Genomic DNA, 12,313 nt, shown 5'->3' with positions numbered 1-12,313 from the left:
GCTGGGAGCCGCCTGGAAACTCGCAGGCGGGTGCAAACCTCTAACTAGGTGCTGAGGAGACAGGGCTGGCTTGGGCTGTTACTGGCAGAGGAATGTTAAGTATTTGTCCAAAATGATGAGCTGTCAGGAAGTAAGGTGCCTGTGTTCCTGTGTATAACAGGTATGTGCCAGCACATGACTGGCTGGACTATTGCACAGGGTTGTTTATGTACCTGTTACCCAATCCCATTTAACTTGTGGCTGCTAGTATAGCTCTGAGGTCTTTTACAAAGAAAAGGCATGAGTTAGTCAGATAGGTACTTGTAAAATTATGTTGTGATTGGTGTGTGTTGTTTCACTGTGTTTGACATGGAAGCAACGTAGTTTTGTTTTGTGCATGGTTGGTATTTGAATCTAGCAGCAGGTGACCATGAGCTTGTGTAGTACTTCTCAGTAATGTAAGAGATGAGGGTATCTTTCCTTCCATCGATTCTGTCAGGCTCACTCTGTTGAAGTGTAGTAGTTGTCAGTTACGATGTATAGTGTCAGAAGCTGAAATACAAACCTGGAGACTAGACACAGTCGTACAAACTTTTGGGTTTTTGTATTCAGTGTTCAGTAGAACTAGACTTGTAATATAGACATAAAAGCTGAAGATACTGTGGCCTGTTGCTCTGAGTCTCATAAACTCTGCTGATTTTCTTCCTGCTTTATTTTCTGTTTGACACAAATACTAATAGCTGGGCAGTGCAGTTAGCTGTCTAGTTAAAAACAGGAAGTAAGACATGGATAGACTGAGGGAGATTTGGAAAGTTAGAAGGATATAGAGGGTGCAGGAGGCCAAGGAGGCCCTGTGAAAGAATAGAAGCATGTAGTCAGTTTGTTCAACTTATGACTGTTTATTGTGAACAGAAGCTGTACCAGTGATTCACTGAAAATAAGCCAGTAACCTTAGTCTGTGCCTGAAAACCAGAGCAAAACCACAATTAGATAGTTTTCATATTAGCAAATGAAAAGTATAAAGAACTGAAACAGAGGCAGACACTGGTTTCTTCTCCAATACTTGAAGGGAAGTTGTGCAGGACAAGATGAAGGCCCGTTAGTGGAATGTTGGGGAAGCTTGTGAAGCATTGGCTGTGACTAGTAAGGGCATTGTGGTTGAAGGATGGCTACCTTGTTAATTGTTCATTAATAGTTACTAGCTCATTATTACTTTAAGGTCTTCCTTAAAGTACTTGTTCTTAGGTTTTGGATGAGCAATGAAATACCAATGCATGCCTCCAAAATTAGGCAATTGATCTTCATCTACTTACTTTACTGTGCCAGGTGTTAACAGCTCACTAAATAGCATCAGCCACTTTTACCTTTGTACAGCCTATAACTTTTTTGTCATTGATCCAGATGCTTATTATTAAAAATTAGATCCCTTTTAGAATATTCATTTGGTGCATCTAAGGAATAAGTCAAGTCCTGTGTACGTGATGAATTAGCCTTGCCACTATAAAAGCATGTGTGCATTTTGAAGATCTGACAAAAATGATCAGCAGTTGAGCAAATACTGGATTGATCTGTCCCTGGCTCTGCAGTTTGAAGAGTTGCTGACTGTGTCTGCTGTGTGTATATTTAAACAGAAGCTTTCTTTTCGTAGTCTGTTGTCATATCCTTTCTGATCTTAAATAGGAGTCATAATGTTGAGTTTGAAATATGTCAATTTCATGACTACATATTAACATCAGAAAGAATTTACCATTACTTGATTTCATCCAACAGAGAATGGAATTGTGAGTATTTTCTAAGCTGAGTAGTTAAAATCAATTAAAGGAAAGCAGTTAAATATTATCCAAATAAAACATATGAAGTCTTTGCCTTTTGAGAATGTGGAGCTTTTGGTTAGCACTAAGTTTTCTCCTTAAATTCACTGTTTGAAGCATGCTGCAGACAATGCTTATATTTTTTTTAACATTGTTTTTTAAATATTCAATTAAACCGTTTTCAGACCAGCAGAGTTTCAATAGCTTGGTAGACAGGAGTAACATATCACCTGGTTTCTGAGAATTTGAGGTTCTCTCTTGTAATGGCAAAAAATTTGAAAGCTGAGAAAATAGAGATCCTTACTTACAACAGAACTGAAAGTCCAAGGTGTTTTATCCTTGTTTCTAAAATCATCTTATGATAGGAAGGGAGGTACCTGACATATTTGAAATTGTGAGGAGAGTATTTATGATAGATGTCTGTGTTTTTCAGTGATTGTTTTTCCTGTTCCTTGACCAGTTGAGACATGTACCGTATCTATAGCAGACTGTATTAACTAGTAATACTGGATTTATTAGTTTCTTGCAGTAGTGGAATGATGGAGAGCCATTGTGATGTGCTGATAAATGTCTTTCTGTGCTGCTGTTACAGCACCTTATGTCTCAATGCAAGATAACTTTTTGTAGGGGAAGAAGAACTGTCAAAAGATGTATTTACTCAAGTAAGTTTCTTTAATATCAAACTGAAGTCTGCCAATATATTTTTCAACCTTACTCTGTATCAAGGACATGTGAGTGAAAACAGGGCTATGTGAGAATGATGGAGCATGTTAAGATTTGTGAAATATATATTTATTTTGTAAGGATCGGGAATATGTGGACCTAAAGAGTAGAGTTAAGGGCAGTGAAAAAATGGTTTAGTGTCCCCATAAGAGAGGACAAAGAGGACGAGGATAGCATGTGTCAGTTTGTTGTGTTAGGAATATCTAAGCTGCATGCTGAAAAAGGTTCCAAACTGTCTGTGTCCTATACTGTAAACTTCTGTACTTTAAAGTTTCCACCTCTCACCATTTCTTTCTCCACTGTAGACAAGGGCAGGAATTTATCTGAACCTTTCAAGTGGAGTCAGGTTCCAGAAACACTTGTTCAGATCCAGGAAGGGTAAAGAAAGTATTCATGCATGAGGTGAGCGTGGATCTGTTGAAGACCTGATGTAAAGTGGGAAAGGCATAGAGCAAGCAGAGATGAGTGCGTGTCACTGGAGATCCAGTATTGTACTAAAGAAATCTAGTGCTATATTAGGACAGCTGTCTGAGGAAATGCATCTCCAAAATATTGATTTCCAGTGTTTTATTTTAAGGCTTTTTTTTCTTTTTTTTTTTTATTATAGCAGTTATGTATTTACATTGAACATGTAGTTGTGTTCTGTGGAGTTTCTAATATTTTAATTGCCAAATTTCAGCTTGTAGTCAAGAGAGTCAAGAGTGACAATTCTGAGATCACATAACTACTTACAATGTATGGAGTCAACCTTTTTTACTACTTGCATATGGTGACAACACTCTGATGTGTCAAGCTCAAAATTATGCCGGTAGCTGTTTGTGTTAGCTTCAGCTTTGCTACCCCACTGTGTATTAAACATTAACACAAGCCTTGAGTACAGGCTCTCAGTCTGTTTGCTTATAACTTCAGCCAAGTGTAACTGCATTGGTTGGAAGTTTCTGTGCCTTACTCTGCCTCAGTTTTTGTAATTTCAGGTAGCTGTACAGCTTTTCCAGTGGGGGTTGCTTTTGTCAGGCATGACTTTTGTGATCATCATGAATATTCGTTTGTGTTTGATGGAGCTTTCAACACTTGAATGCTTCACGAATACTGATTTAATGAACTAATTACGTAGTAAAGTGGTGATACCTTTTAGTTTTAAGACTTGTGATGGCAGCTGTATATCTTCAGCTTGGAGTCATTCTCCAGGCTTGGCTGCTTCTGAAATGTATGTGGATACAAGGGATTTTTTCAGTTTGGTTTCCACTTCAACTTACTGGCAATTTTAAGTAGGGCATGACACTTAACTGATAGGGCACGACTCTGACATTTACATAACTTGCCTCAGTGCTTAGTTTCACTCAGCAGTTTGAGGAAAGGGTGGATGGTCCTCCTGTCATGGAGTATTCAACAGGATTTTCAATAGTAGAGATGTTTCCAGTAATTTTTGTTCTGTGTTGAAGTAGTAAACTTGCCATATGTGTTTCTGCTTAACAATTCTCATTTGTTATTTCACCAGTTTTGAGAGACTTACAGACTCGCAGAGCTACTATTCAAGTTACAAATACTGAAATACGGTAGATAACTTCTGTGTAAATAAGGTCTCCAGGGAGATCTTGTTGTGGCCTTTCAACATACAAAGGAGGCTTATAAGAAAGATGGCGCGAGAGTTTTTGCCTGGGCCTGTAGTGACAGGACTATGGGGAATAGTTTTAAACAGAAAGAACATAGATTTAGTTTGGATGTAGGGATAAGGGTGATGAGGCACTGGAACAGGTTGCCCAGGGAAGTTGTGGATGCACCATCATTGGAAGTGTTCAGTGTTTGGTTGGATGCAGCTTTGAGCAACCTGATCTAGTGACAGGGAGCTCAGATGATCTCTACATGATCTTTGGTTCCTTCTAACACAAATCATTTTATGTTTCTATGATTCTACTGCCTGTAATCAGTGATAGGAGAATTACCTGCTTACTTGGCCTTAAGACCTTATGTAAAAATCACCTACAGCATCAAACTATCTAGCCCAGTGTGCTGCTGCAAACTTTGGGAACAGGTGCTGCTGTGTATGGTTTGCATGTAAGTCTGGCTGTTCCTGGTGTCCATTCTTCTTGTACTCTCTGGCATCTGCAGCTATGTGAGTGTTGTATCCTTCAACATTGTCTTTGCTTTAGTGTGTTTGTCAGGGAACTTGTGTAATCTCACTTCAAATCTGTTGGCACTGTTTGCATCAGTAATGTCAAGTGGAAACAAACCCTGAAGTTAGCTACTTGCACCTTATTTTTAGCTGCACTTTCTTTTAACTGTTTAAACCAATTTCTGAGTAATTTCAGCGCTCTCTATTGTGGGATTTGTTGATGAATACTCCCCTTATCCATTGCCTTCCTGAAACTTCGCACTTTAATCATATGCCCCCCTAAGCCTTCTCTTTTCCAGCTTAATGTCAGCCCTAATCTGTTGGGGCAGCTGCTTTATTCCCTTTATTATACTAGCCTTCCTTCTCTCTGCCTTTTCCTAACTCCACCAAGTCCTTCATGAAATGTGGATGCCAGAGCTGCACTCAGTACTAAATATGTGGGTATATGAGGGTTTTATGGAGAGTCAAAATGATGTTAATCACCTTCCCAGTGGTGCCCAGTATTTTATTGCTATTTCTGGTGGCTGCTGCTTGCATTGAGCTAATGCTTACAAGAATCATGAGTGGTGATAGAAGATCTCTCCTGTGAGATATACCTGTCAAACTTCAGTTGAGTGTCACATAAGCATACTTCAGCAATCCCAAAATTCACCACCTTTTATTTATCTTCAAAGAAACTCATCTGCCAGCTTTTGTCCACTGGGTTTTATGAGGTTTCCACAGTAGCTTACCACGTAACTGCCCATTTGATTACTTGGACAAAGTTCTCCATTGGCATGCCGATCATTCAGTTCGGTAAGAAAAAAAACCAACAACCCCAAAACTCTGGGAAATATCTAGCTGCTCAATAGCATATTGTGAAAGCAAATTATGTCTTTAAAATCTTCAGCTGTCAAGGCTCAAGTAAGCTTTTCTGTGTACAACTGAGATACATGTTGCTGCCAATAGTTCAAATCTTGAGCAGTTTAGTTTCTGATTTTTGTTTGTAGTATCTGATAGGCTGCTCTGATTTGTATTCAGAATTTTGTAAATTACAACTTAAATTTTACACTGGCAGCTGTTTACCGTATTAGTAGCCAGTCATATAGTGTTATTAATGACTTTATAGTTGTTATAGTCTCTACTAGAAGTTATTGCCCAGCCCAGATGCCAGAAAATATTTAGATTTTCTTTGAGGTTCATCCACTCATGAACCCAACCAAACACCCATAAGGTAGAAAACATTTTTTAATAGATAAGCTGGAACTCTTCTGATCTTTAGATCTTGTGAAACCCAGTAGATTCAATAACTCTAGCTCATTTCAAACTGCTTCACAGCTTTACATTTATAACTAGTATGTTTCTTTAAAATTAGGTATTGTTTAAGCCGTGTTTTGTTACTTAGCATTCTGTGTTTTGAAACTTACTGTGTATTTCTTTTCCGAAAAACAAGCTGGCGTTGATTCCATTTTTATGCTTAGAACAGTTATTTAGCACTGGATGAGCTTTTCTTCAAAATACATCTGTACTGGTGCAGGAGAGAGGTAGTTCAAACTGTGGCCTCAAGTAACTTCCCCTTTCCCCTTAAGTACTTCACCTACCTCACTTGCCACTATTGCTTATAGGTTTTGCTGACTTTGAGGAAGAGTCAATAGCATCAAGAGAACCGTGAGAAGAAACTATGGGCAAGATGGATTTCAATCTGTGTACAATGGTGTATTTTTGTTTGTTACCATAATTTTAAGAATTACTCTTAATAACAAGTAGTGTTTTCCTGAAATTAATGCTGTTACTGATACAGACCCTGAGAGTATTGTGAGGTACTTGCCATTTGTGGCATGGATTGGGGTTATTTATAATTTTGGTGCAATCTAAATTTTGTTTTTGCAGGTTTGGACTAAGCAACAAATTTGAAGCAGAATTTCCTTCATCTTTAACTGGAAAGGTGAGTATCTTTGAATAAAATTTTGAAATTAGAGTTCAGGTTTTATTACAAAAACAAATGTTCCAAGTGTAGACCCTGTAAAAGTAATAAATTACACTGGTGTAGTACTAGTTTGTTTCTTCTCTTTTCATTTCCCCTGTAGGTTGCACCTGAAGAATTCAAAGCCAGCATCAGTAGAGTTAACAGTTGTCTTAAGAAGAATCTTCCAGTTAATGTGCGATGGCTACTATGTGGATGCCTTTGCTGCTGCTGCACTTTAGGTTGTAGTATGTGGCCAGTTATCTGCCTCAGTAAAAGAGTAAGTTTGAATTATTAATGTAATTTTTGATAGTTAGAATGGTACTGGTTTTGTTCTCATTTTGGTTTTCTTTTTTTTTTTTCCTCCTTCACTATTAAAAACTGTATGCTAGAACTTACTTAAATCACTTCTATTTCATACATTTTGATATCAGTTGTCTGTTGTACTGGTTAAAGTTACAAGAGACATCAGTTAGGACTTTTGAGTTTATAACTCAATGAGAGGTAGTATAGTTGAATGCCTCCTAGAGACATCTATTGTAAAGCAATTATTGTTATTGAACCAACTTGCAACATACTCTTTAATAGCTGCATCTTCTCTGGGATACACTGTTTGAGATTATCAGAATTTGGCAATGAATGAGTGGTAGTTTTTGAGGAGCTTCTGATTACACTGTGGCCCCAAGGAACCACATATTTTGAGTTAAAAAGGCAGTTTTAAAAAAGAATAATTGATTTTTCTTTTTGAATTTCGAGTACAATGCTTTTTTTTACATGATGAATTTGCAAGTAGCCTTTTGTCTGTGTACGTTTGGCACTTAGTGCATTGTTCACAACAGAAGCCCATTACACACGCCTGGTTTTCACTTCCTTTTTCTCGGTGCAGTTAATTAGGCTACCCTCCCATCTCTTCTGTTTCTGTGTGTGTAAAAATTGTCTTTGGCTAATTCTATTTCACTACTTTGCAAGAAGTCTCTGCCTCGCCATCATCTCCTCACTATTTAGTACTGTTCGTCTTTCCATTTCCTGTTGTGGCTTGTGTATGTTCTTTCTTGTGTAATACCTCTTAATGCTACACCTTGTGTACAATTCAGTACACTGAACATCATTATGATTTTCTTTATCAAAGTCCTCATTTTTTAGCGTTAATAAATAAAGGCATTCCAAAAATATATTTATAGGATGAACATTGATTATAACAAAACCTGTATGCATTTTTGTAACATCTAACTATCCATGTTAAGATCTTAATACTCAGTCCCTTTAAGAGATTACTTAAGGCTAGTTTTAATTGTATACAAAATAAAATAGAAAAGCCTCCTGGTAATGTTGGAGGCAGAGGAGAAACTAACCAAAACAAAAATATTGGTGTCAGTGTGATTTATATCAAACCCTAAGTTTTTTATCTTCAAGTTGTCACAAACTAGTAAGTATCCTGTAGCATGACTGTATATCTGTAGCCCAAAAGTCTGCTAGAAGAGGTTAGAATCTGGTGGTTGCTTTAACAGATAAGCAGTTGACTTAACTAGCTTTGAGAAGAGACTACCTTTACCATTTGAGGCCTAGTTCTGTAAGAAACAAACACAAGGGAAGCTTCCATTGCTACTGTCCATGTTTAACTTCTAAATGAGAGTGCTTCTGATGTTATGAAGTTTGACCCATTTTTCTCACATAATGTGTTGTAGCAGGAAATGATAACAGGATGTAACTTGGTAGGGACTGATGTTGCAAGCTCTCAACTTCTAGACTGGGTCCTGTAATCAACTTTTTCTACATTGTTAAACAGTGTCAGAAAAAATACAAGGGCTTCTAGGATCTGGGGTCAGAAAACAGTTTGAAGCTGAGGAGAGATGTTCTGTGAGGGAATCTGGTGAAGCAACAGTTAGAGTTGTGTGGGATAAGGTAAAAAGGTAAGCTCCTTACAAAGGGATAAATCCGGGAAAAAACCCTCCAGCCATGGATACTTTGTTCAGAGGAGGCTGGAAAGAGGGTAGCGGTGTCATTGTTGCTGTAATACAGAATGCATAAGGAGAGAAGAGTCCTGGAAAGGGTGTGAACAGCAGGAGCATAGACACAGATTTGTGACTGAACTTCTGTAAGTCATCCTAGCATGTGGCCCAGACTATCAGTGAATATTGCATTTTTCCTGTTAAAGTTGGTACCAGAAGACGTTTATGGACCTTTGCATCTTTTTCTGCACTTGGCTGTCCAGTGTTAGTGAAACTTAGGACTCGGATGCCCAAACAAAGTATCTTGTGCCACTGTCTATGGCACAATGGCACTAGACACTGATGACGGTTCAATTATTCCTCCAGAGTAAGAGTAATTTAAATCAATCTGGAAATTTCAGGTCAGCATCACTTGTCCATGTCAGCAGCTGGCCAAATGAATGTGTGCTTATAGGGTTGTTTCTCAGACAGAAAACTCAGAACTTGGTGTCTGTTTGGCATCTGGAGAGTATATATAGAGAAGAATTAATTAACTTGTGCTCTTAAAGACAAAGTGAAAGGGAAAAGAGTGCTTTCCTAAACTCCTACCTCTCAATCTTGGAAATGGCTGGGAAAGAATATTTTTCTTTGGTAGAGGAGCTAAGGTGGAAAGCTGTGGAATATTTTTCAAGGACACATTTGGAAATCCTACTATGAGAAACAAGCAGGAGGATTTTTAATGATTCTAGTCAGGGCTACTACTTACAGAAAAATGGTGAAAATTACTGCCATTTGGGTTGCTTGTATAGGTATGGGTGGATTTAACTTTGTCTTGGTAGACCCAGAGCAGAAAAATATAAAGTGATATATATTCCTTAAATCCCTCTTACCTGGAATTACAGGGTTTGTACCCTGTAAGATCTCAGTACTGAATTGTATCCACAAGCTTCTGCATAAAAGAAAAATCTTAGGACTTTCCATCAGTTTATGTCAAAGTGCTGTGACAAGTGCAGGAAACTAACGATAACGTGTTTTCCTAGAAGCGTGGCAAGTAAGAGACAGCGCATTGGGAATTACCTGGAGCTGCTCAGCAAAAACAGTAGTTTTAAATAACACCTGGTTAGTCTAGGTTCCAGTCTGTTATTTCCTCAGTAGATTCCAGTAGAACTGTGACAAGAAGCAACTTCATACTCTTCCACTAACAAAAGAAAAAAAAAAAATTCATTGACTATTTTGGTTTGCTGCTAGTGCCACAGTTTTGCTGATGCATAAGGCTAATGTATTCAATGTGAACTACTCACATTTGAACTCTTAAACTGCTTGTGTCTGACTTTACCAGTGGCTTGGAAGAGGGTTGTGTTGATCAAATTATCTTCCATGCTTTGATTTCTTTAGATATCCTTTCCCTGACTGGACTCAGCCATAAGTATAGTCACAACAGCCAGGATTCACTTTTTGAGGAAACAGAGGTCCAGGATTATGTATGCTTGTTTCTTCCCTTTAATTTTGAGATACAATGAATTATTTCCCGCTTATATTCATACTGTAAAACAAGGATAACAGATGATCAATAACAAATGATCAATAAATAAAAGGTTGCTTCTTTTACATTACTTGCAATTGTCTGAGAAGTGTTACCCAGAGAACTTTGCTAGTTCAGCCCTCCTAAGTGATTCCCAGTGAAAGGACAGTTACTTGGAATTGCCTTGTGTTACATCCTTTGCTGCAGTGATCACAAAAGACTCCCAAGACTGTCCAATTAGAGAGTTTGATTTCTGAAAGCAGGATGGGAGCATTCCTATCCTGAAATTTGTGCAGATCATGTTTTAATTGCACAATGAAAATATACAAGTCTTCATATTTGCCCTTTTCTACTGAAATGGAAGACTAATAAATTTGTTTTATTGAATTACATATACAGTGAACTAACAAGTGGGAGTGTTTCTCAAGGATTTTATTAAATGAAACAACAGTTTCTGCAATACAATTGCTTACTTTTAATATAGAAGAGAAATTTTTCTCAGAATGACCAAATAAGCAACGTCCATTTTAATGAGGCTGAATCACTCTACCCGGGTCTTGAATTGCTGGTGTAGTTTGCGGATCTTTTTCAGAGAAAGATTTTTTTCTTTTTTAGGGTTTATGTAGACAAAATGACAATTGCAGCTTCAGAGTTAGAATAATTTTCTTAGTGGTTCTCTGCATTCTGTATTTTTACCTCCTTTCATTGACTTTTAAAATTCAAACACAGGAAAGTTATCACAAATGTAAGTACAATTTCTGAAATTACAGTCACTGAAAGTTTGTATGTAATGGGAATACATGCTTCTTTTTGGGCAGTGAAAAATAAGGTAATGGTTTGTCTCCTTAAACCAGCAGGTGCTTCAAAATAGGAATTTATTAAGCCACAGATGTTTGTAAGTTTAATTGTTAATTATATAATTTTAATGCATTTCCATGCAGTGAAAGCTTACCCTGCACTTAATTTTTCTTTTCAGTGCTGGTTTTGGAGTCTTTGTATAGTGTTGTTTCCTTTCTTCATTTGCACTAAGGTATTTGGAAAAAGCCTGCTACTCTTCAGCAGTAAAATAAATGTTTTATTTGATTCAGTATCTTATTACCTCTCTCCTTTTATGTGGTCCTGATTTGATTTTAATGAATAAAAGCTGCAAGAAAGTTGCAGGAAGTACAGTCCCTCCTTTGCAGATCTAGATCATAAATGTCTTAAGCAGTTTTACTCATAGAATGCACCATCCTTTCTGGGACAAATTCCAGGTTGTACAAATGAACATTAAGTCTTTAAGTTGTTTTTCTTTGAATAAAAAGAATGGCGTAGTGAATGATAATTCAAAAAGCACTGCAGGCTGAGGTGCCCATTTGAAGCCACTTTTTCAAATGAATTGGCACTCGTTTTCAGTATTAACTAAATGCTGTAGTTCCTGATGGGTAAATAGGATATATAATTTCAACAGAAACAGTAACAATGAAAGCTATGATAGAATTGCAGTACTGCTAGATTTCTTAAAAGCTGGTATTGTACAAGTAAATTGCATGTTTCAAATGCTTCATGGGCAATCTCTTAAAATGAATAGAATTAGATATTTAACAGTGTGATCTGTACTAATACTTTCAAGAGCTACTTGTTTGTTTGTGAATTCACACAAAGCTGCTGAATGCTGCTTAAGCCTCATCATTAGTTGTCACTTTTGTAGCAGTTCACACGTTCAGAGTGCTGTATAAACATAGCTAATTACAACTTCCAAAGTATTGATTAAATTAAATATGTGGTGAAGTAGCTGGAATGAATTTTCTTAAATTTGATAGTCTTGCTTGTCTATGGATGATACTGATGTTAAAAATACATTACATGAGTTTATTGAGTTTATGAATACATTACATTTATTTTCAAAACTGAAGAAAATGTATGTTTTTCTCCTATGCCTGTCTGCCAGGGACTTTGCACTGGAAGTACTCTTAATAGCATAATGCTTTTCTGAGGAGTTCCACAAGGCAATTACTTAAGACAAAAGGTACCTTGTTTTTGAAGTATCTGTTATGACAATTTACATTGTAGTTCAGTTTGGAAGAATCTTTAAAATTGTAATGTATTTATTATGTTTATCCTAACCAGAGCACATATGATCTCTGTGTTGGCTCTAGTCAACTTAGTACAACTTTTTTAAAGAAGAATTTGTATGTATCAAATATGCATTCTTGACCATTGTTTTCAAATTTATTCAGAGGTCCTTTTTTTTTTTTTTTTTTTTTTGTTTTAATTATGAAATGAAAATTTAAAGAATCAGAAGATTCAGGCCTG

The 12,313-nt window shown here is 37.0% G+C and overlaps 1 protein-coding gene across 1 annotated transcript in view; it reads left to right on the top strand.

The window, feature by feature from the left end:
• Positions 1–5,402: 5,402 nt before the first annotated feature.
• Positions 5,403–12,313, top strand: part of CHIC2 (cysteine rich hydrophobic domain 2) — a 25,483-nt gene continuing 18,572 nt past the window's right edge. The window contains exons 1-3 of the mRNA XM_017744298.1: positions 5,403–5,421; positions 6,423–6,550; positions 6,693–6,848. Of these exons, the coding sequence (XP_017599787.1) occupies positions 5,403–5,421; positions 6,423–6,550; positions 6,693–6,848 (303 nt within the window). The remainder of the gene's footprint in view (positions 5,422–6,422; positions 6,551–6,692; positions 6,849–12,313) is intronic.

Source organism: Corvus brachyrhynchos, unplaced genomic scaffold (genome assembly GCF_000691975.1).
Source record: "Corvus brachyrhynchos isolate BGI_N302 unplaced genomic scaffold, ASM69197v1 scaffold17, whole genome shotgun sequence".
In the NCBI taxonomy this organism is placed as follows: domain Eukaryota; kingdom Metazoa; phylum Chordata; class Aves; order Passeriformes; family Corvidae; genus Corvus; species Corvus brachyrhynchos.
This window is presented reverse-complemented; position numbering and strand designations above follow the sequence as displayed.